Source organism: Heterocephalus glaber, unplaced genomic scaffold (genome assembly GCF_053883595.1).
Source record: "Heterocephalus glaber isolate CG9 unplaced genomic scaffold, H.glaber_assembly_v1.0 deba00000621, whole genome shotgun sequence".
NCBI classification, from domain to species: Eukaryota; Metazoa; Chordata; class Mammalia; order Rodentia; family Bathyergidae; genus Heterocephalus; species Heterocephalus glaber.
Window position 1 is genome coordinate 17,105,395 of NW_028258153.1, and position 25,515 is coordinate 17,130,909.

The 25,515-nt window shown below is 38.2% G+C and overlaps 2 protein-coding genes across 26 annotated transcripts in view; one reads left to right on the plus strand and one right to left on the minus strand.

Moving 5' to 3' along the window:
* Nucleotides 1-25,515, plus strand: part of Mettl21a (methyltransferase 21A, HSPA lysine) — an 80,911-nt gene that overhangs the window by 1,358 nt on the left and 54,038 nt on the right. For 14 of the 20 annotated variants that reach the window (XR_015449194.1, XR_015449196.1, XR_015449197.1 and 11 more), the window contains 2 exons: nt 1,653-1,764; nt 9,500-9,816. Coding sequence is in view for 14 of the 20 variants with exons in the window: in XM_021263556.2 (XP_021119215.1) it covers nt 1,653-1,764; nt 9,500-9,816 (429 nt within the window). In the remaining 6 variants the exon portion in view is untranslated. Of the gene's footprint in view, nt 1-1,652; nt 1,765-9,499; nt 10,455-15,391; nt 20,490-25,515 lie in introns of those variants that run through there. The other 6 variants (XM_013074527.3, XM_021263555.2, XM_013074528.3 and 3 more) reach the window with 2 other exon arrangements.
* Nucleotides 16,171-25,515, minus strand: part of Creb1 (cAMP responsive element binding protein 1) — a 64,490-nt gene continuing 55,145 nt past the window's right edge. For 3 of the 6 annotated variants that reach the window (XM_087206226.1, XM_013074509.3, XM_004851150.4), the window contains one exon: nt 16,171-22,348. In XM_087206226.1, coding sequence (XP_087062352.1) covers nt 22,204-22,348 — 145 coding nt within the window. In that variant the 3' untranslated portion in view covers nt 16,171-22,203. The remainder of the gene's footprint in view (nt 22,349-25,515) is intronic. The other 3 variants (XR_015449191.1, XR_015449189.1, XR_015449190.1) reach the window with 2 other exon arrangements.

A 25,515-nucleotide genomic window follows, 5' to 3' on the forward strand; every position in this document is an offset into this window, starting at 1 on the left:
AAGTAAGCCCCACGGGCCCTCTGAAACCGACCACGATTAATTACAATTAAGATTGGCTTTCTTTAAAAAAATTTATTGAAATGTAATTAAAATACCATGCACTTCATCTGCTTAAAATGCACAAAGTCGGTGGGTTTTGAAAAAAGTATATTCAGAGTAATGCGACCATCACCACCTCAATTTAAAACATTTTTTGAGACCCCCTCCCCCCTTCCCCTTCCCAGTCACCCCTTTTCTTCCCTCACATACATTGCATTTGAAAGGTGAGACTGAAAGCTGAGGGAAGTTGAGTGACTTTGTCGGTAATTATCCAGTGGGTAAGAGAAGACTGAAAGGAAAGCAGGCAGGAGCTCTTACCACTTTGGGGACTTATTAAGTTAAGCTTTTGAAAATAAGTGACAAAGCCCAGAAATGAGCATCATGTTTTTGTAAGTTTTCCATAGTAGCAGAATGGTTGCAAAATTATAATTGCTTTTCTCCCTCTTCTAGCCCACCTGCCTGTCTGAGGATGGTGACTTGTGTCCTCAGCCCCAAGCAACACACTGAGGACTCTGGGGGAGGAGGGCTCATCATGTTAAATAAATGATTGGCATAAATACAGTTTCACAGTCTTAACATTGTACTAGGGATGTCAGAAAACATTTAGGAATGAAAATACTAATATATCCTTTGTTTTTGTTTTTTTGGTACTGGGGATCAAACTCTTGACCTTGCCCTTGTGAGGAAGGTGGCTGAACCACTGAGCTAAATCCCCAGCCCTTGTTTTGTTTTTTTGAGACAGGGTCCCACTGTGTAGTTCAGGCTGGCCTTGCACTCACTGTGTAGCCCAGGCTGGCCTCAAGCTCACTGTGATCCTTCTGCCTCAGCCTCCTGAATGCTGGCATTACAGGCGCGTGCCATCATGCCTAGCCTAAAATACTAACATATTGAACCTATTAATACTGGTTCTAGGAAACCAGTCCAAAGTAACTACATGGAAACTGTTCTCATGAGTAATAAAAATAAATGAGAATGAGGAATGCAATTGCTTCCTAAATGCTCACCAAGTAGAGGAACTGCCAGTTATAGTGTGAAAAACAACATAATTAATGATGTCAACATTACGTAATTCTTGTTACAGGATTGTAGGCAAATGCTAACTCATCGAGTTTTGGGCAAGCTCACCTTCTGATGCTCCTGACATGGCCCCATGTAGGGTGATGAGAGTCAGATGCAGCTCAGGGAGACCCCTAGGCCTTGCTCTGCTTTTCCCTCCAGTTGCAGGGGCCTTGTTGACCAGAGCTTGGTTTAGGAACCGACATTGGCTTAAACACAATCACAGGGGTTGTTCATGTCAGTTCTTCTGGAATAGTTTTGTAGACGAACGTCTGTGAATGTGTCGTGAGACTCAGTGAAAAGTCAAGCTTTGCAGATTCACCAGCCTCCTGCTCGTGCCACCGCTGTGAGGGGCTTTGGGTCCTAGGTCTGCCTGTCCTAGGAGCTTACCCCGCTGCAGTACTGAGTTCCTGTGCACGTCAGTACACTGGGAATGGCATCACAGAGTGGGGCACAAGTGTGCGTGGTCTCTTCTGCCAGCGTGTAGCCAACCTGGAATCCTGTAGCTCCCGGAGCGCTGCTGACCAGCATCCTAATCACACCGTGTTTTGACTCAGGCTGTCGTTCTGTCCACGTACCTGGAGATGGGCGCTGTGGAGCTCAGGGGCTGCTCTGCCGTGGAGCTGGGTGCCGGCACGGGGCTGGTGAGCATCGTGGCTGCCCTGCTGGGTGAGTGTGGGCAGAACTCATTGAGAAGTGTGTTTGCTGTTTTCCTGACACAAAACCCATTGTTGGTGTCCCTCTTCTGGTTTAATTTCTTTCCCCTGTGCTTATGAATTGTAGACCAACATGCAAGTTTCTTGTCTCTCGCTGTTATCCTGTTAATTTCTACTTCATGGCAGGTCGCCTTGCCCCCTTTCCTCCTGTGATGCCAATGATGTGACCTTGAAGTGACTTTGATTTCAAGGAGAATAATCCATATATATATAGATTTTTCAGGTTAAGGTGCTTAAATCTATACCAGATTCCCTCCTTACTGATATGAAAAGAGTTATTAGAAGGGGAATGAGGATTTTTCTCTTTTTTCCTGAGAAGCAGAGTTCATGCAAAACTTTATAGGCTGGTAGTGAAGCATGTTGATGTGGTTAAGTGCATAGGTTTAGTTGTACTGGGTTTTCACATTTCTTCAATCTTACTATCTGGGTCATCGTGGGTAAGCTGTTTAACCTCCAAAAGATCATTTCCCCTTCCTTAAAAAGGGGATAATAACAGCATTTACTAAAGTGTGAAGATTCAGTGAAATTATGCATAGAAGTCTGTTAGCTCATTGCATAAAGGAAAGGCTCTGTGAATATTGACTGCTGTTCTGAATATTTCTGATCTATAAATTCGTATCTGTGGAGTTGGGAATGTCAGGTACAGTATTTCAAATAGTATCACAGAGCCAAAGAGTAGTTAGTTGTTCCCACAAGAGACTCGGTTCTGTGCGTCAGGTAGAACAGCAGCACTGTAGAGATAGATGTTCTGGTGATTGGGAGATGTGTTCTTCGTGGCCCCAGCTCTACTGTCACCACTTGGAGTCCTTTCCTGCCCACCCCAAGGGATTCATTGCTGCCTTCTTTCATCTCCTTGCACATAGGCAGTTGTTTTGAGCATCTGTCTCTCCTAGTAGAGTGAAGGACTTGAGGAATGGGACTGTATATCACTCTGTATGTCCTTGGCCTAGAACAGCACCTGCCACTTAGTGGATATTTAGATAATTCTGAAATAAGAGATAAACTGTATTGATGGCTTTTGGAAAATCATGAAAATTAATGTTTCTGTTATTAAACTGGTGTAACTCTTATTACAAAAGTAATTATTCATCACCATTAGCATTTGGTATATTTCCATTCTTTTTTCTCCATTTGTATTTTTAAATTATAAACGTAATTATGGTTATATATATGTCTGCATGTGTATATATATGTATACATATATAAAATATGTTTAACATGTTATAAACAAGTCTCCATTTTACTGTATGATTTCAAACTTAATTGCTACAAAGTGAAAGTGTTAGACTGGAGCAGTTTTGATATTGAAACCTGAGGGTAAGAAAAAAATGTCTTTAGAACAGAACTAAAACAGGTAGAGATTTTGAAACATAAAGGGATTGTTTTTCTTTTAAAAGCACCCCCCCATAATCTTAGTCACTTATTCCTGATTTTAGGGAGCACCTACTTACCTGTGCCTGGTAGATCATTGTGGTTAGAGCAGTGAACAGCAGGCAGATGGGTGTCTCAGAAATGTTATCTTCTAAGTCTAGTGTGGGGGGGAGAATAAAGACAAATTACATTAAAAAGCCCCTCCCAAAGGTGGTTAGTGCTACTCAGAATGTTAACAAAGGGTGAGGAGACTTTCCTGTTAGAAGAGAGTTACAGCTGCTAATTATGGAGCAGTTCCTGTGTTCTGGGGGAGGGGAGCTGTGCCGTCATTCTCAGGTGACCCTACGTGTAAACAGACTGGCCTTAGAGTTCTTGTCAGGTGATGAGACTGGAGTTAATAGAGAGGACATACTCGCGCAAGGTCACAGAGCTAATGGTTGTGGTTAGGATGTGAATCCAGCCTGACCCTCAGACTTTGGGGTTTGGTTGTTAGTTTGAAAATCTCTTCAGCCTTTCTGTAATTTGGGGACTATTTGTAGGAGAAAAGTGTCCCGTCTTGAAGACAGGCTTCTTTAAATTGGGTCAGGGTCAGGGAATTTGGATTTTAAAAGCTTCCTATGTGATCTGATGTATGACCAGGCCTAGGGGCCATTGTCTTAAAATGTAATGCTCAGGAAGGAACTGACTTTTACATTTCTCTAATTCTGGTGCAAATCTCTTCTAAACTTTTGACCTGTACTTTTAACTGAAAGCCAGATATTTCTACCTGGCTGTTTCCCAGTGACTCAAACAATACATGTGAAAACCCAGGTTCTCCTTCCCCTTCTAAGCTGGCTCTTCTCCCATTGTTCTGAGTTGGCGTCACTGTCCCAGGAGTCACCTGGTCAATTCCTCGACTCCCCCAGCTTACTGAACCCTGCCGAGTCTTTGAACTAAGCATTCGCATTCACATTAGTCAGCACTCCCTGTTCCCTCCCACCCTGGCATGGCTCTCACCATCTGTCTCCTGGGTGACCACCTGGCCTTTCTGCCTCTCAAATCCACTGTCTCAGCAGCTGTCATTGTGTCTCATCTAAAAGGCAGAATTCATGGGGTGACCTGTATTTAAACGTTTCTGTGCCTTCCCATTCCCGCGCTTTTTGGTAAGATTTTGTAAGTTATCTTGCCTGACTTTTTGGTCTCTCTCTTTGAGAAGCATCTGGGGGCACACACCATGCTCTGGCCTCTGCCTTTTGCCCTGAATGATCTCACTTCTCCCCTTTCCCTGGGTCATGCCATACTTAAGTGTGAGCTCAGGTTTCCTTTCCTATGAGACTTCCTTTGACCTCTGCTCCTCTTGAGAAGTTTCTCCTTTGTTTGAAACTGCATGATTTTCTGTGCACACCCATGTTCCTGTTATTTTGCTTCCAATACCACATCAGTTATGTTTATGTGACTCTGTCCCTGTAACATTTGGAGCTCTGGGTAATGACTGTCTTGCTCATCTTTGTGTCTCCAGCACATAATATGTGCTTGAATATGTGAATACATTAAAGTGCTGCTTATAAAACTAAAAATGATGGCACACTCTTTTCTCATTCTAAGGGAGGACGGCATGCTGTGTTTTTTATTGGGTCTATTTCCATTAATCTGTTATGAACTGAGTATTGTCTCACTTCCCTCCTTACCCCGGGCAATCACTTTATCACTGTTTTCATGTATTGTCAACACTGCACGCCATTGTGTGATCTTACTTTCTCAGCTCAAAACAACTCAGGTGAAATGCAGCTTTCCCCTGGCTCAGGCCTGGGCTGGTGCATCTGGGCATGGCTAGAGGGAGTTCTGCTGCTGGCTCTCACTTACATTCATGTTCCAGGGGCTTCTTTTTTGGTGGTGGTGGTGCTGGGCATTTAACCCAGGGCCTTCGCACTGAGCTACATACCCAGCCTTTTATTATTTTTTATTTTGAGACTGGGTCTCACTAAGTTGCTAAGTAGCCCAGACTGGGTTAGAACTCGTGATCCTCTTGCCTCAGCCCCTCAGAGTGCTGGGATTACAGGTGGCTTCCACTATGCCCAGCTCTGAAGAGGCTCAGGATGCTGCTGGGCAGTCACACTCTGGCTCCTCTCTTACTCTGCTGATTTTCACCGTTTTGGCTTTCAAACTTCCATTCTTTCTCATTTTTTGCTCTCAGCTGCTGACATTCCCCATTTCAGTGCAGAGCCTTAAGCAATCTGAAAACAACTTCCACAGCTTCCCACCACTGTCTCCCCTACACACAGGTCTGGACTGTAGTCCTGCCTATAGTTGAGTGACTGTCCTGTCTTAGTGAGTATCCTACTTGTGTCTTAGATCCTGTCTGCTCTCACCTGTTCAAGGTTACCTCCATTGTCCCTTTCCATTCGATCATTTCCTTCAGCATAGAAACTTGATTTTACTTCTCCCATCTTAACAAAATAAGAGATATAGACCTCTAAAGTGGCTGGCTGTAGGTCTGTGGCAGGAAATGAGTAAGAGGATCCTGGAAGATCTTAACAGAGATTCCAAGGAAGCTGTCAAAGATGACTAGGGTTGTGTCAGAGGCCACTGGCAAAAGATGGGACAATTTGGACAAGAGTAATGATAATGTCAGTGGGTTAAAATACATCAAATGTGTTTCATCCATGTGTTCACAACAACATAGTTAACCTAGTTATCTTTGGAGGATGCTGAGAAATCAACTCTTTATTTTGAAGTCTGGTTTATGAAAGGGTATGGAGAAGCAAAAGTTATTCTTTCCTATTCAGTTCCTATACAAAATAAGCAATTCTCAATTAGTGCAAAAAGAATATAAAGAAGTAAGGATCTGAGTATTGAGGCTTAGTGGCTGCTGATGTCTCAAAAATAGAGCCTACCAGACATTGTGGACTTCTTGAAGAACATACAACTACCTCTGAAGTAGTGCCATTCAAAAAATCTAACTCAGGGCCGGGGATTTAGCTCAGTGGTACCACCACCTGCCTCACAAGCACAAGGTCCCGGGTTTGATCCCCAGTACCAAAAAAAAAATCTAACTCAGACTAATTTATAAGACTTACAGAGGACAAAGGGACATGTGAAACTACACAAATGATGCAGTCAGCAAAATTCAGATTGTGGGAAACTACAGAACAAACAACCTGTTTCTTCCTTAAATTGCCAGGGGGGAAAATGATGGAATGGAAATTGATAGTTTAAAACATAGGCTTAAGACATCTTCTTTACCTCCCACCCCAAATAAGCAAAACAAAACCATGAACAAAGCTGCAATGGCAGGGATGGACATCTAGATGATAAAACCCAAATACACAGTTAAGGGAGAGATTCCTGTGAAAGGCAGGAGAGTGGGCACTGGAGGGCAGGTTGCATTTGGGATCTGGCTCTGGAGGGTGTCTGGTTGCAGCAAGATGCAGGCCACTAGCATCCTTCACCCGGACTCCTGTGGAGGCTCCACCAGTTCCCTTACTTCTGCCCTTGCTCCATCACCAGAGATACTGTTAAAAATCCAAGTCAGTCCCTTCAAACTTATGCTCAGCACTTTCCAGTAGCTTCCCATCTTACTCTGGAAACTAGAGCCTCTCTGAAACATGACTAGCGAGACTGTGGATGATTGATTAGCTGTGCCCCCTGTGACTTCTCTGATCTCACCTCCTAGGACTTTATTCCTCATTCACTCTGTTCCAGCCCCATTGGCCTCCTTCCCCAAGCCTGGAATGTTCTTCCTTGATACACAGTTGGCTGTCCTCTCCTGCTCTGATGCCTTTCCCGGCACTGTCTGAGTGATATCTTCGTATACACCTAACCTGCACTTTCACACTTCTCTTACTTCCTCACATTTCATGCCTCTCTTTTTTTGCTTTATTTTTTTTCCTTTGTTCGTATCACCAACTAATTACTGGGTATTCTACTTTTTTAAAGAAAACGTAGATACTACCTATCTCCTCACTTGAACATAAGCTCTGTGAGGGTAGGTGTTTTTGTCCCCTGGCTGGTGGTAATCGGTTAGATATTTATTACAGAGGAATGGTCAGCAGACACTAAGATGTATTCCAACTTCTGGAATATTTAGTAGGTTAGAAGTAGTCTCCAAGCTGGGGAATTTCGCTCAGTGGCACCGCCCCTGCTTCACAACTGCAAGGTCCTGAGTTCCTGGTACCGAAAAAAAAGAAGTAGCCTCTAAAATTGCTGAGACAGGCAATAGAAAAGCTGTTAAAATTAATATTGGATCAGTGTTTAAAAGAATAGAAGAACAGATCACTCCTGTGTGTCAGAAGAGTGCTCTGGTGGACCAAGAAGAAATCCAGAGATGGCCCGGCATGGTGGGACACATCTGTAGTCCCAGCTACTCTGGAGGCTGACTTGAGTCCAGGAGTTTGCGGCTAGCTTGGGCAATATAATGAGACCTCATCCCAGAAAGAGGGGAGGGGGATGAGAGGCAGGAGAGGGAGAGAGAGAGGGAGAAAGGAAGAAAGAGAGGGAGTGAGGGAGCCCGGCCCCAAACCAGGAAGAGGCACACTGTCTAGCATTGAATGCTCAGAGTGGCTTATGAAGTCCAGGCTTGTAAAATCTAACAGCTTGATCATTTTCATCTGCACCACACTCTAGGACTGTAAATGTCAAATTGAATTACATACTGCCATGGTGTTACATGTCAGGACATACCGGGTATAAGCTGTCGGTGGAATGGTACTGACTAGAGCTGGCCTGAGACTTCGTGGGAGACTCCAAGCTGAAAAAGGATACAAATGAGAAACACTTTTATGAAAGAATGAAACATTAAAGTTATTAAATGTTAGAATTCCTGGGCCAAAATGAAACATGACCACACTTTTGTAGATGAGGTATATTAGGGCTGACCTCATGTGGTTGCTTCACCTTAGGGGAAATAGTTGTTTTCTCTCTCTCATGTGGGTTAAAAAAATAATAAATCTTTTAGTTCATTGTCAACAACTCACAAGAAACAGATAAATAAAATCCTATCTCAGTTTTCTGCATTGTGTCTAGAAACAGTATGTAAAGAACAAGAACTAGCATTTTAACTTACATTTCTTAAATACTATATTTTTAAAAATTTTGGCAGTACTGGAGATTGAACTTAGGACCTCATGCATGCTAGTCAAGTGCTGTACCATAGATCTATATCCGCAGCCCTTTTTATTATGGGGCAGGATTTTGCTAGGTTGCTCAGAGTTGTCTGAAACTTGCAATCTTCCCTGCCGCAGCCCCCCAAATAGCCAGGATTATAGGCATGCACTACCATCTCCTGCTCACAGTACTTAAGTGTACAGTTTTTAATGGTTATGTATGTGTTACATAAACATATAGGTTAGCTGCTTCAAAACAGTGTAAGGAGAGGTGGACTGGGATTCCTCAGTAGCCAATTTCTCTGTTCTGCTTTAAAAAACTTTAACCTCACAAAACAAACTTTTCTAAATCGGGCACACAAGTTTAAATACCACATTGTTTCTCTGGTATGAGAAACTGAAAGTGGAAATACGGACTAAAATGTGTAATAGATATTGGGAAATGAGAAGAAAATGTTCAAATGGGAAGGGGAACAAGGGAGGAGGGAGGGAGAAAGGAAGGGACAAGGAAAAAAGTGAAAATAAAAGGAAAAAATTGAAACAAAGCTTTTGTTCATAGGGAGGGGAGGGGGCTTAATGGGAGGGGGAAGTGGGGAAAAAAGGGGCAGAATGTACCATGTACAGGTACAAATTCTCTATGATGAATGTTATCATAATTTATACCTAAAATGTACCAATAAATGTTTTGCTATAAAAAACAAAATAACCTTTCCCTGTTTGTGTTATCTTTATAGCAGTACTCTGGTTTCAGATTTTTCATTCTTGGATTTCATTTTACCTGGAGGCCTGCTGACTTGGTCGTAGTATAATGAATGAAGTATAGCAGTAGATATGTGTGACGGGTGGGGCAGCTCTGCTTGCAGAATTTAGAAGCATTAGCTGTGTCACTTCGTGATTGCAATTTATAGGCACAAATTCAGAAAATATAGGTGTGTTATAGAGGCAAATCAAAGGTTTATCAAGGGCTGGGGATTTAGCTCAGTGGTTCCGCCTCCTGCCTCGAAAGCGCAAGGTCCCGAGTTGGATCCCTGGTACCACAAAAAAAAAAAAAAAAAGGGTTTATTAGAAGGCAGTGTCGAGGAGCTACAGTTCTAATCCATTCCAACTGTTTGTGAAGGACACAGGTATTCTGTGTATTGTGTGGAATATTTAGATAACTCTTTGTTTAATCTGACCCCCTCTCTACCAACGGTTGTACTGATTTGCACATTACTTTCTCTTTGTCCCACATTGTAGGTGCTCATGTGACTGTCACGGATCGAAAAGTAGCATTAGAATTTCTTAAATCAAACATTCAAGCCAACTTACCTCCCCATGTCCAAACCAACACTGTTGTTAAGGAGCTGACTTGGGGACAAAATTTGGAGAGTTTTTCACCTGGAGAATTTGACCTGATACTTGGAGCTGATATCATATATTTAGAAGAAACATTCACAGATCTTCTTCAGACACTGGAATATCTTTGTAATGATCACTCTGTGATTCTTTTAGCTTGCCGAATTCGCTATGAACGGGATAACAACTTCTTAGCGATGATGGAGAGGCAGTTTACTGTGAGTAAGATTCACTATGATCCTGAAAAAGACGTACATATTTACAAAGCACAGAAGCAAAGCCAGAGGGAGGACTTATAGTTGGGTATACTTTATAAGAATATTGGCCCTAAGAAGGTCAATTAAGGTCTTAGACTGAGAATCTAACCATCTTTAATGCAGTGGCTTACTGTACAAGTCTGTCTGAAGAATGCTCTCAAGGGACAAAGCACATGTGCAGTTTTAAAACAGAGCAGAGTTTTGTTCCATTGTGATTCTTTGTCATGTTTTACTGCACTGAAATCTAGTTAACGTTAAAGTGTGAGATTTTGGGTTATGCAGTATCCTTTGCTGCTCCACCTTGATAAAATTTTCACTGATATGATGAAGGGCTGGTATAAAGATGTCTTTGTTTTGGTGAGGTTAAGTCATAAGCCTATTAACATTCTGAGATATATCCCAGTTTTCTAATTTTCTGAATATAAGAGGTTTAATCTGAGCTTTTAGTGCTCTTGCCCCATTTAGGTCTTAAACACTTTTTGATTGTTGAGATTAGGATGGGAGTTTCCTGGGATTCGTGTTCTGTTTTTTGGCTTAATTTCAGGTGGAAGTATATAAACAAAGCAATAAGTAAAAATTTGAGTTACTTTTTGAAAGCATCTAAAGCCTTGGACTAGAATGTGTTACCTTCTTCAAATCAGAAGTTGTTGTTTTTCCCTTCAGCTTTGCGTTTCTCACATTTCTGTATATATTTCCTAAGCCAGTGATAGCGAACCTTTTAGAGACCAAGTGCCCAAACTGTAACCCAGAACCCACTTTATTTATCACAAAGTGCCAAGACTGGAAATAACCCTGAATAGCTGATGCTCAGCTGCTGTGTGTGCCCACCGGAGCGTACATGCTATAGGTTCACCACCACTGTCTTAGGCTTTCCCTGGCTCTTTTCAACCCTTCTCAAGAAGCTAGCCCCAAGCTCAAGCTCCTTCCATCCATGTGGTACCTACAGCTGCTTACTCAGTGTGGGTATTCCTGGTGGGCTTCGAGCTTCTAGAGGGCCAGAAGGTTCCTGCCTCTTTCATTGCCTTCTCAGCATCTAGTGTATCACAGCCAAATAATGAAAAAAGATATATTCCAGTTAGAGAGTATTGACTTTGGGTTAAATGACTGCTATGCTGTTTTATGATTATCTTTCATAGACTTTATGAAGTTCCTACGTATGAACTTTTCCTTTTACATTGTCAAAGTTTAAATGTAGTTTAAACAAATTTAGGCCACAAGATTATAATTTCATATGGTATTTGCACTAAAGAGATTTGTTTACAAGTTATTAAAAATAAGACTTTATCCCCTTATCCTCTTTAATCTTTTAATGAATATTTTGTAAGTGGGAATACCTAATGTTATTTTCTACATACATGTATTTATTTATTTTTGGGTAGATTTTGAAACAGGGTTTCATTTTGTAGTTCAGGCTGGCCTGAAACTCTTGGCGATTCTCCTGCCTCAGTCTTCCAAATGCTAGATTACAGGCATGTGCCAATACACTTGGCTTAAGTGTACTTGTTTTGCCCTTAAATACATAAATGTACAGTGGACTCTTGAGTTACGACTGGCCTGACATACGAACAACTTGGATTATGACTGGAATTTTAGTTTTAACTTACAACCAAAGTCTTGAGTTACGACCTGAATGCCAGCTATTTGTACTTCCAGACGGTCTCAGATACAGATTTAACCCTTAAAGAGTTCTGGAAGGAACATTACAACATCCTTTCCTGTGTGGGGTTAATTGAGAAATCCCGGGCCAATATCTGAGGAAACTGAGATCTGCCTGTATACAGGAGAGAGACTTTGAAGGCTGTGTAGAGGAGCCTGAGCCTTCATTGACCAACTTGAGTTACAACTAGCTCTTGAGAATGAACTGAGTTCATAGCTCAAAAGTCCATGGTAGTCCAAACCTATTTTACTAAGCCTTGACTTTCATACCGTTCCATTTCTTTAACATTTATGCAGTTAAGTAATCCAGTGGATACCAGTACCTCTCCTCTAATATCAAATATTGCTGTTAAGACACTATCTTAAAATATATGTATGATACAAGATTATTAGAACTCCGCTAGAAAGGATGCTGTTGTTCTCTGGCAGTTCCCTCTTAAGGATAGCTTGCTTTAGATCTTGATAGAACTACTTGAAGCTGGTATCATCTTCAGGTAGTTTCTAACATTTTACACTAAAGGGTCAGATTTCTGACCCATCAAAATACTTTAGCTGAACACTAGATATTTTAGGGCAAAATACAGTATTGTCTGGAATGTTTATCTCAGCAAATACAACTTATGCTCTGGAAGATTAGGGTACTTTAGGAAGGAGGAATGGATCCTCAGCAATACTAAAATAACATTCTCAGTAACAAAATCATGTTAATTTATGTTAAGATCCACTTCCACCAAGCCATACTATGTTTTTTTTTTTTTTTTTAATGGTGGTGCTGGGAATTGAACCCAGGGCCTTGTGAATACTAGGGAAGTGCTCTACCACTGAGCTACATCCCTAGCTCCCAATTGCATACTTTATGGGTCGCATTTGCTACCAGTTCTTAAATTAACAAAATAAGACTTTTATGTATAAAGTTCTTAAAAATTCTAATGTATTCAATATTGGTAAATGCAGCTAGATATAGGGCTTGACTTGAGTTGGTGAAACAGATACGATTAATTTTAGTGTTAGATAAACCAATCATAATCTTACTGTTCCCCATAACCCTCCATGTAGAGTGAAGTAGCACTTTCAGGATTTTTTTTTTTTTTAAAACAAGAATGAGTTACCCTGCAGAGCGCTGCCCTGGGAAGCTGGAGACCATGTTCTCTTCGCACCCACATGAACAGCATGAAGTCTGGACAGTCCTCAGATGATTTACTTTAAAATCTAAGGATTTCCTTGTTAGCTGTTAAGTCTTCTGCTCTAAAAGCACAATATACTTTTCTGTCTACAACCATGGGTTAAAACTTTAGTAACACTAGAAAAGATGGAATTTTGAAAAATTGGATCAGTGAGAAAATAGTTGAGGGAGATTAGAAAGGAAAATAGTACTAACAGGAGCAAAAGGGAAGTTATCTACTTTATAACCTTGTATAAAACTGGTTCTGCTATTTCTAATTTTTCTTTCTAAAAACAAGATGAAGTTTGACATTAAAAAATACTAACCAACATAAGTTAACAAAAACAGCATATCAGGTTCTTAATGCTTAGGAAACAATCCGCAATATGAAGAAAACAGTACTTCAAAAATAATTTCTAATTCTTAGTATCTGTCCTGAAGATATATAAGCTTGTACAAACACTAACTCCCCTGTATCTAATATATATGTGTAACCATCAAAAGTTTAAAACAACCTAATAGAAACAGTTTATAATCCAAGGGAAGAGAGACTGTACACTTGTGTGCACAGTTGAGATTGTCACTAAAAACATGTACAAGAAATTGCTTTTTTACTGTTTGCCTAATGTTAAGACTAGTTTTTTTTTGTTTTGTTTTTTTAACCAATGTACTTTAAATAAAATCCAGTTAAACAGTGGAGACAATTATCCAGAAAGTAAAAACTTGCAGAATGGGATAAAAATGTAAGGGTCTCATATCCAGAAGAGATAAGGAATTCTTGTATTTCAACAAGAAAACAACCCAATTACAAAATGAATACAAGACTTGAACAGATGTTTCTCCAAAGAAGATACGCAAATACCTAACAGAAAAACATGCTCAATATCAGTAGTCATTAAGGAAATGCAAATTTAAAAAATTGCAGTGAGTTCATTCCACACCTGTGAAGGTAGCTATAATTTAAAAACTGCAAAACAAGTGTTGGGGAAGATGTAGAGAAATAGGAAGGCTTGTACATCAGTGGTGGAAAGTAAATGGTGCAGCTGCTGAGAGAGCCTGGCAGTCCCTCAGAAAGTTAAACATAAGGGCTGAGGATTTATTTAGCTCAGTGGCACCCCACCTGCCTTGCAAGCGCAAGGTCCCAAGTTCGATCCCCAGTACCAAAAAACCCAGAATTACCCACAGGACAGCAATTCCACCCTCAGGTATATACGTCAAAGAATTAAAAACAGGGACTCAAATATTTAGGTACAAACTGTTCCCAATACTACTATTCACAATAGCCAAATGGTGGAAGCGCCCTAGATGTCCACCAACAAATGGGTAACAGTGTATACAGTGGAGAATTATTTGACTATAAAAATGCTACAATGTGGATGAACATGGAAAGATGTGAAATGAAAGAAGTCAGGCACAAAAGTCATACACTTATTACATGATTCTGATTGTTTGAAATACCCAGACATGGTAAATTCATCGAAACAAAAAGCAAGGTGCAGGCTGTGAGGGACAAGAAGTGGGAGGTTACTGTTTAAAGGGTGTATGGTTTTATTTTGGTGTGATAAAAATGTTTGGGTGGGCCGGGGATATTTAGCTCAGTGGTTCTGGCGCCTGCCTCGAAAGTGCAGGGTCCAGAGTTCAATCCCCAGTACCAAAAAAAAAAGTTTGAGAACTGCCAGATGTGGTGGCGCATGCTTATAATCCCAGCACCTGGCAAGCTGAGGCAGGAGGATCGCTGTGAGTTTGAGGCCAGCCTGGGCTACATAAGAGTTCAAGGCCAGGATGAACTACATAGCAAGACCATCACAAAATTAAAAAAAAAAAAGCCGGGGATGTGGCTCAGTGGTGCCTGTGCCTGCCTTGCAAGTGCAGGGTCCTGAGTTTGATCCTCGGTACAAAAAAAATTTTGGGGGGGTCAGAGGTTTAGCTAAGTAGTGCCAGTGCCTGCCTGGCAAGCGGAAGGTCCTAAGTTTGATCCCCAGTTCCACACACACACCCACACCCACACCCACACAAAGCTTCACTTTATTTAAAAGTGGAGCTACCAGGAGTTGCAAAGCTAAATAAATGTTATGTCATTGGTGCTAACTGGGGGAAAAAAAGTTTGGGAACTGGATGGGGTAATCGACAACACTGTGAATGCATTAAATACCACTGAATTGTTCACTTTAGTTGGGTTTTTTTTTTGGTACTGGGGATAGAACTCGAGTCTTTGCGCTTGCGAGGCAGGCAGCAGAACCACTGAGCTAAATCCCTAGCCCTGAATTGTTCACTTTAAATGGTTGCTGTATGAACTGAACTTCAATTAAAAACAGGCAAAAATTAGCATCCATACTATTGAAGATTACCCTTTTTCATTAGATTTTAGGACCTCCTTAGAATCTGCAGTTCATTTGGTCTGTTTTCTGCATGTTTAAGATGTGGAGAAATTAAAAGGCATAGTGAAGACAGCACTAAGGTGGTGCTTTTCTGGGCCTGGCAATTTAGTGGACAGCAACAGCAGCAGCACCATTTACAAGATGGAAAAAGCCAGCTAAAGAAACATTAAGAGGAGTATTAGCTGTTTGGGGCCTGTTTTGCAATGAGTGAAAGTGACAAATACAAATGTACAGTTAAGTGGAGCAGAAAGGGCTACCACTGTGTAAAGGTATTAGAATTGTGTTCGAGGATGTATTCAAGCTTCTAAAGAAAAGGGAATTGTCTTCTTTGTCACTCCAGTGCTCAGAAGTGTGTCCTCGATGAATATTTTTTATGTGACAGCAAAAATAGGAAGAGAAGATATGCACTCCGACTTGGCTTCCAAGTAGGATGATCACAGGTTTCAACATGCTCAGCGAATCCTGGTTTCTACCTTGTCTCCATGAAATTATCATCACCCTTTAACTCTCAAATGTCTTAAGTGTATCAATAAGTTATGTAGTCACTTTGGAGAAGGGGAAAAATGAAATTCATGTAATTCTTACAGTATAATGGCAAGTGTATTAGGCTTAATGAACACAGCTTGAGAATTAGAACATACAATACTTAGGAATAAATGTAACTGCTTATTTTTACAAGTTCCAGAATATATTTCAGATTATAGGAATCTTTTATTTGAATACCTTAAGCAGTGATTAAAACCACATCTTCTCTTCCATTTTACACAATCTCAGAATTTCACCTGTTCTTTCATATGCATTTTTATGACACTGGAGACAAAGAGTCATTAATGTCTCCATTAGTTATGTCAACAGGACAGTAATATCTCCAAATCTTCGATTAAGCACTGTTCAGTGTTAATGAAAAAAGAAGCTTTGAGCTAAAAGCCAGAACTGCAATAAAATGAAGTACTGAAAATAGGTTCTTGTTGCCTGGATTAGTTTTCTACTGCTATGCAACACAAACTTGGCATATAGTTTAACATTACTTTAACAAAATTAATAAACCTTAAGTCCAAAGAAATATGACAATAGAATCATGAAAGAAGAGGTGCCATCCCCCAAAAAAAGAGACGTACAGAGTTTTAAAAAGCATGTTTATGTGACTGCACATAAATGTCTGTGTAAAAAGGGCATTATGACAGTTGATCCACAAAGATTACAGTAAGAAAAAGCACTTTATGACAAATATTTCACAAATTCACAAGGATCACTTTAATATACAAAGCAATTGCTACCATTCTGAACACAAAGCAGCTAATATGTACATAGTGTTAATAAATGCATTGTAACTCAGTACACTCTTTTTTTTAACATAGAGCACAAAAGGATTTAGGTAAAAAATTAAAACAGGGATGTTTCTAGAATGTAGCGAATATTAATAGAAATGTACTTCCCTCATAAGTTATTTAGTATTCAACTCCAATAGAAACATCAGAGTTAAAAATTGATACCCTGTTTTGTGCTGATAGCTTTGGGGGAGGTATTCTTTACCCCAATCCTCAAGGAAAACTCAAAAAGCCAAACATCTTTCTAGGAACTTCCCTGGTTATTATTTTTTTAATCCAAAAATTTCAAATGACACATCTGGGTTAAAAATAATTAATTTTTGCTGGGGGGTGGAGAAGGCAGAGGTTATAGCTGACAAGCACAAATCAGTCAAGGACAACTTTACATGGGAAACTGCTAACTAGCACTCTTTGCCACCCCTATAAATCTATACTCACAGAAAAATGGTGACAAGTTATTTCTCACTTTTAATATAAATAATTTTAGTACATATACACTGGAGTGGCACCTGGATAAAAATATGTCTATAAAGCATTTAGCAATCCAATTTTAAAAACATAAGAAAATAAAACCTCCCAAACACAATGATAGATAATTTCGTGTGGCCAACTAACATAAGATCATTATCTGCAGGGATTTTCTTCCTTCCCTACCAGTTTTTAAACTACCTCAGATTTACTCTCACATCTGAGGTACTCCTCAGACAGAAGCTTAGAAATGTAGGTTAAGTTTAAATTTTCTACTGTCTGATCCCTTTCAAAGACATTTCTTACAGTTTGTTTTCCTTTTACTTGCTGGTGAAAATAATTTAAAATGTATCTTGTTCTGCCAGCTGGGACCTGCATCCACAGTACCAAAAATGCAGACAGGTCTGTATTTTCTCTCTGTGCTAATAAACAACTCTGCCTGTTTATAATATCAACTTACTTTACAGGCTTTGTTATATTTTATTTTTTTAAATTTTTCTTTTTTTAAAAAATAAATTTCAAGCTAAAACACCTGAAATATAAGTCTTCTATTCAAATGTTATCTGGTCCCTCATAAGTCTGTCTGTCCCCTGAGGACACATACAAAGGCTTAAGCTACATTCACTCATCATTAAGAACATATCATAGGCAGATGACAGATGGAACTGCAGCACCCTGTTTATTTGAAATTCTTCCATACTGACTCAGCTTCATGATATGTTCAACCCCTCAAGGATTAATGCCTTTCCTGGCCACTGATTACAGAAAGTGAAGGAAACCAGTTCCTAGTTCATACAGTGACTAATCAACTTAAGAAAGTCAACACTGTAAGTATCCAAGATGTAAGTAAGTCACCCAAAAGTTCTAGTTGTGCTTTGTACAACTGAATGGACAAATTTATCCCATAATTCATCTATAGGCTTACCAAAAAACACTTCTCTGTCCTCATCCAAAATCAAATCTAGGTACTATTTCTTTGATGACAATAAGGCCAGTTCAAAATGAAAATTTAGTAAAAATATCTATTGCATATAATCTCCAATGATGATAATAGTTTAATGTTGGGGTGACAGTCCCATTTAAAATTGGAATGAAATTTAAATGATTTGAATTGTTCTTCAATCTTTATCCATGATGAAAAAGCTTAAGATAAGGTGTGAGCCCATCTTTTAATTACTGGGCTAGTCAAACCTAATTACTACATATTTTGCTTTTATAGCAATTTTTTTTTTTTTTGCTTTTGTTTTTTGGTACTGGGGATCAAACTCAGGACCTTGCGCTTACAGCATTTTTAAGGCTAGCTTTTAGGTGCTAAAATAAAATCAATGAAAGGCTTCCATTAAAAACATCACATGAGGCTGGGGATTTAGTTCAGTGGTTTCGTTGCCTGCTGCGCAAGAGCCAAGGACCTGAGTTCGATCCCCGATACCCCCCCCCAAATCACATGATTTGAAAGTATGTTGATAATGAATTGATGAAGTTAGTAATACCCAAACTGGGTCCTTTTTTTTTTTTGGTACTGGGAATTGAACTTGGGACCTTGTGCTTGCGAGGCAGCTAACTGGGTCCTTTTTAAAAGTGCAGGTTGCACCAACCATTTACAAAGAATGAATGTAAATATAAACCAAATAAATATAGAACTTTTGTACTACATCAGTGGGAAATAATATACCAGCAGTTTTCAGGGCTACAAAGGCAATAAAATAAAGCCTCTTAGAAATAGCTGAAAAGGTACGTAACCACTGTCATAATGAAGCAGCCTTCCATAAACCAATTTAACAGCTGACTTTAGTTGATCACAGCTTTAAACTTATTAAACATGAAAAGAAATCCAGATGAAGTCACTTCAAGTAAGTAAAAGCATCCTGGTTTATACAAACTTGTTTCTTCCTAAACCTTTGTATGATTCTACATGTCATCTCATATGGTCAAAAAGATAGTAGGGATTAGTCCTGAGAGACAGATAAACTTCAGCCAGATGATTTCTGATCGGACAGCCCGCCTGACTGGTATTGTGCTTTCAGATACTTGCACTGTTGCTGACCTACTGTAAAAACACATTTTCTGACAAAAATCCCTGCCTAAATGAAACACCAAAATGCCTCCCCCAGGATGATATTTTGAAAACTCAGTGGTTCCTTTTAAGTTATTTAAAAAGCATTCCTACCACTGTTATAGCTGCCAGAGACAAAGCAGAAAAACCAAATCCAAATACTTTTGGGGGAGGGGGTGTCAAGTGACTAGAAACTAAAAAGTATCAAGCCAAAGAACACTAATAAAAAAATAAAATACTTGGAAGAAAATCAGAAGATAAAAATCAATCATGAGTGCTGGAGTAATGCAGTCATAGAAACTACCAGAAGGGATGCAATAGAAGACACAAAAATGTAAAATTTCATCTGACCTCAATATACTATAATACTCAGCATTCCTGACTTAAGAGCTCTCAGAGCTTTAGATTATATACTGTATGTATATATATATATATATATATATGTACACATATATTATACAAATGCCATTTCCCCAACCCCCCTCCCAAATATCTAAATGAACAGAGCACCTATGACAATATTATGGTTGTCAATATGGTACTTGGGTTTGAAAAAGAATGAACTTAAAATTGTATTATATCAACTTTTTAATAATGTGAACACATTGGATTCTAGCCCTTTCTAAACCACTTTTCAGTTTAACACTATCAAAGCTTGAAAACTCATAATAGTAATATATCAAAAATAAACCCCTCCCACTTCATTTTTATTAGAGTTAATCTGTCCCCTATAGATAAAAGTGCCACATGGCCCTATATTTGCAAAGTGAGCAATACCAAACTTGTTATTTTCTAGGCAAATCAGTAGCATATATACATATTCCTATGATGACATCTTCATTCCCTTTTGGCCAATATGAAGAGAAAAACATTACTGATAATGTGGCCATATATGTTCTGGGCTACAAGATTTTTTTAAAATAATGTCATTTTCTTAATAAAGATTCTCAAAGTTAAGCTTAAAAACAAACACCTGTTTTCTAGTTCTTGTATTAAAAAAATTGCATAAAAGATGCTTGATTTCTATCTGTATAAACTGAAATCTTCAAGTCTCTCCAAGTGTCTATAACAGATTTAGCAACACAATACATTTCTCACCTCACTATTAAGTAACTGACTTCAAAACAGTGCAATCATCTTTAAGGTATAAAGGACCAGGTCTTCGAAACTTGTAACCCCACCCACCTGATATGTGATTGCCTTGATTTATTAGGGACCAAGAGGGTCACCAACTTCCTAATTCAGCAGAAAGCCTCAACTTTTGGAAAAACAGCTTTATAGCAACTACAACTTGTTATACACCAGGCAGTTTTTCACTTACAACACTTATGACATTCAAATGTTCAATTTGACTTGACTCAATATGAAGTAATTAAAAAAAAAAAATGAACTGCAGTTTGTGAACAGATTTGTGATTTTGCTTAGTTACTGTTAAAGCATTATTTAGAAAATGACATACTATGCTGGCATACAAAATAATTTTTATGCTATCAGTTTCCCCATTAGCTCAGCAGGACAAACATCAAACTTTACAGTCGTTTGAAAGCCTTCTTGAGAATCTGGTGAACTGTCCAAATATAAGGACTACATCACTCAATTCTTAGAATGATGCTCCTTCATAAACTCTGTTCATCCTTGAAAAAAGACAATGGTTTGTTATAAACAAAAATATAACATTTACAAATTTTAAAAATCCCACTTTTAAAACGGATCCAATAACTAAAATCTGTATCTGTACAGTTTGTTGTCATGTTAAACAAACTTAACTTTCTTAAGTAACCCATGACTAAATATATATTTTGTTTCTTGATTTCTTAAAAAGGCATTTCCTTCTCAAATGAGAAATTATAACGTAACATTACATCAATGTCCAATTTTTAAACTCTACCCTAGTTCTATTTTTCTTTTAAAGGATAATTTTTAATTTATCAGGCTTAGTGAATAAAATGAGTAACTGATAATTGGGAACAGTATATGATATACACAAATGCAGACTGTCAGTCAAGAATTAAAACAGGTAGTTGCTTTATAAATGATAAAGGCTACAAGGTATATTAGAAAGCTAAAGCATACTACCCATTTTAGATGAAAACAAAATTTTACAAGAATGACAATCCAAATATTGTAGTACAACAGACATTCAAGTATGTCTGAAAAAAATTAAACTTTTCTTGTGTACAAGTAACACAACCTTTTAGGACCATATCCTTATAACTTCTTTCAGTTAGAAAATTCATTAGATTCTCTGATAAATGGAAAAGATTAATATGGAAACAATTAAAATATTCTCCTATAACACATAAATATATCACTCTGTTTTATGTAGATCTTGAAGACTTTCCTGTTGTACAACGTAGATGCAAAAGGCAACAGTAAATAACTATCTTAAGTAAATGAGTGACAATATAAATATCTTTGATGTTGAGGACAAAAGTGTTTATTTTAAAACCTTGTTATATAACTCAAGGGACTGGTTTACTAGTCAGCGTCTCTTTATTAAGATTTAGCTAACTGAAGTAAACTTTGTACTTTTACTACAATTTAATTTAAAATTCAAATACCATGCTTTTTCATTCAGTTGGTTACTTCTTTCAATGTATTCAAAAATGTTGAACACACATAGAACCGAATTAAGAAGCAACAACTGCCCTGTGGCTAATTAATACAGGATATTTTTAAGGATCACGGACAAGTTTTCAGTATTGAAGAAAAGAGCAAACATAGAGTACTCCAAATTCATTCCTATTTCCTTCAAAACCATACTCAAAATTATTTTAAAGGGTTTTTGTCTTTTAATAGTTTTACATAATTCACCATGAAGATGTGAAAACAAGTCAGTTTGGCAATCAACATTCCTCCATTGCACCTTACTTACTTTATGCATGCGGCCCACACATTACTTCAGCGCAAGAGGCTAGGGTAACTCTGTCCCTAAGGCAATCAGGGAGCTCAGCACAAACCTTGAAATCATTAAAAAAAATTTCCATTTTCCTCATTTCCCCCATCAATTTACAAGTAAACAAATTATTACTTCTTGAGGAGGGTGGGAGTTGAAAAGCAGAAGTCTCTTCATGATTCCTGGCGCTGAAAATTTCTTGAGGGGAGAAGTGGAGGCAGGTGTTGGAACATTCACAGTTTAATGCAAAAGCACAAATGAATGAAATTCTGTAGTTGCTTTCAGGCAGTTTTGCGCATAGAAAAAAAGAAATGTTTAGAAAATAAAATGTTTATTTTGTCTTTCTGGTTGTGACCAATCCAGTCCATTTTGATTCCACCGTAACAGGTGAAAATTTAAATTCCAAATTAATCTGATTTGTGGCAGTAAAGGTCCTTAAGTGCTTTTAGCTCCTCAATCAGTGTCTTGTTTTGATTTTCAAGCACTGCCACTCTGTTTTCTAAACATTTCACATATTCTTTCTTCTTTCTACGACACTCTCGAGCTGCTTCCCTGCAAAGAAAAAAAGGACAAAATTTTATGCAAAATTATTTCTATATTGTTTCAGATTAGAGAACTTTGGGTTTTTTTAAAAGAAAAAGCCTGAAGGAATAAACAATTTAATATATGCTAGGCATTTGAAAAGATATACAGAATAACTGAAATTATCATATATAAAATTTTAATACACCATATAAAATTGATTTAAAAAATTACTCCATACCATTAAATGATCACTTAAAGCTGAAAGGCATCTTTTTAAGATAAAAAATATTACAAATCTTCATTTCAGAGCAACTACAAAAATCTAACAGAACAGGTCACTGTTCTCTTTTGCATGGTAGCCCACCCCCTCGGTGTAGGGTGTACTTCTTTTCCTATTTTTGCTTGGCTCAAACTTGCTCTGCAGAGCCTGTTTCTTTTCCTACCTTAAAATAATCTAACAGAAGGGTTCTCAAAAAATGTTGCTTGGAAAACAACACATGCAAAAGAATGAAATTACTCCGTTACCTTATACTACATGCAAATATTAACTCAAAGTGGATCAAAGACCTTAATTTTAAGACCTAAAACCGTAAAACTTCCAGAGAAGGTTCCTGAAATTGGATTTTATGGATATGATGTGGAAACATAACCAACCGAATGAAATAGGACTTGGACTGGGGATTTAGGCTCAGTGGTTCTGCTGCCTGCCTCAAGAGCACAAGGTCCCAAAAGTTTGATCCCCGGTACCAAAAAAAAAAAGAAAAGAAAAGAAATAGGACTGTATTATATTAAAAACTGTACATATTGGGACATCATAAACAATGAAAACATAGCCTATGGAATAACAGAACATATTTACAAATCATGTATTTCATGAGGGGTTAATATCTAGAATATATACATAACTCATAACTGAACCACAAAATAACCAGATTAAAAAATGAGAGTAGGACTTAGATACTCTCTAATGAAGATATACAAACAGCCAGTGAGCATTCAAGAAAACACTCAGTAACACCTAATCATTAGCCATTCTTACTGGTTTTTATTTGCATTTCCCTATCTTCAAAAACCGCTACCGCCACCATCACCATCAGAATATACTAGTTGATGATGCAAAGAAGCTAAAATACTTTGGAATTGTTTTGGGGTATGTAAAATGTTACTGCTGTTATGGAAACCTTGAAAAATAACAAATAGAATTTACCCTATGATCCAGCAAGCCTACTTCTCACTCCATAGCCAAAGTATTAAAAGTAAGGTCTCAAAGAGATACTGTGCTTGTGTTCAAAGCAGCCAAGAAGTAGCAGTATTTCCAGGGTCTATGATCAATGGATGAATAAAGAAAATGTGATGCATGTATAAATGGAGTATCATTCAGCCTTAAATAAGAAGGAAACCTTGACATGCTATAATAGGGATGAACCATGAGGACATTAGGCTAAGTGAAACAAGTCAGTCACAAAAAGACCAAGCAGTGTAATTCCACTTGTATGAGGTATCTAAAGTAAGTAAATTCATAGAAACAAGACCTAGAATGGTGACTTCCAGGGACTTGGGGGAAGGGGAAATGGGAAAGTCGTGTAATGGGTCAGAGTTTGTGTTCTGAGAGATAAAACCACTCTGGAGATTTGTAGCACCATGATATGAATATACTTAACAGTACCCAACTGTACACTTAAAAAAACAGGATGTTAAATTCTATGTTGTGCTCTGTTTTGTTAACCACAATTAAAAATTTAAAACTACAAAAAGTCTAACACAGATGAAAAATAACTTAAAAACTACTCTTTAGTAAGCTGCTAGCTATAAACTGGTTAACTCTTTTTTAGCTCTACATGGTCAAAAGCCACACTGAGTTTTTCATACCTTAGTTCCTAGCTCAGGTACCAATACAAGGTAGGTAATTACTGTTCAATGAATGTAAGAGTAGAACACAATAAGACTAAGTTTTTAAAATATGAAAAAGTTATTTACAATCAATAATTTACAACAGGGGCATGTACAGCATAGTAGTGAACAGTATTTTCAGCCCCAGGTTCCTGGGTTTTAAATGGTTTTACCCGCTTAAAAATATGTAAGCAGAAGCAAACTGATTAATCTTACTTTCCTGACTATAAGAAAGAGAGTTTATGAGGTTTATGAGGAATGAGTTAATTAATACATGTAAAGCACTCGAAAAAGTGCATGTTAAAAATATTATATATTCTAGATAATTCAAATGGTAGTATAATTCTATTAATGGTAGCATTCCATTACAGTTTTCAATCTTACATAGCCTATCAATTCAGAAAAAAAAGAGCATTTGTTTCTAATGCAAGCTGATTTGCAAAGCTACATGTTATGTTGAATTATCCACAATTGAGAGATATAGACAACATAAAAATCCACTGCAACACTTTACCACTGAAGATTTCTTTGGAAATGGGTTAAAAACAGCTCCAACATTCCACTGAACAGTGAAGGCACATCAAGAGATGTTTTGGGGCCAAGAGGAAAATAGCAAAAATGATTCAGAGGTCAATTGGATGTTACATATTTGGAGAAGTCTAACAATAGAGAACATGTAGGATGTGTGTACATTTTTAAAGAATAATTTCAGCCAAGGTTGGCCCAATCTCATTTCTCTTGCTTTCTCTTTTCCATTACCTGAGGACATACAGTCCCTAAGTAGAACTGCCCACATAAATGCTGTATCTACAAGCTAGTTTCCAAAGTTAAACTAATATCCCCATAGGTTAGTACCTCCCAGCTTTATTATACCACAACTGTACTACAGTGTCATGAAAGATTAAAGTACACGGCCCTCAAAGTAAAAGAAATATGAAACACCAGGGCTAAGAAAATGAACTTCCTGGAAGATGTGGGGTGTTTTTTTTTACAATGGACTACTACTCTGCCATAAAAAGGATGAGCCTCAGGCATTTGTAGCTAAATGGATGGACCCTGAGACCGTACTCTTAAGTGAAATAAATCAGACACACATGTTTAAATGCTGCTTTATTTCTGTGGTGTGAGAAAGTGGAAATAAGGACTGAAATGTATAACAGACAATGGGAAATGGGAAGAAAGTATTCAAATGGGAAGGGGAATAAGGGAGCAAGGAGGGGGGAAAAAGTGAAAATAGAATGAAAAAATGGAAACAGCTTTTGTACATTGGGAGGGGAGGAGGCTTAAGGGGGGGAATGGGGTAA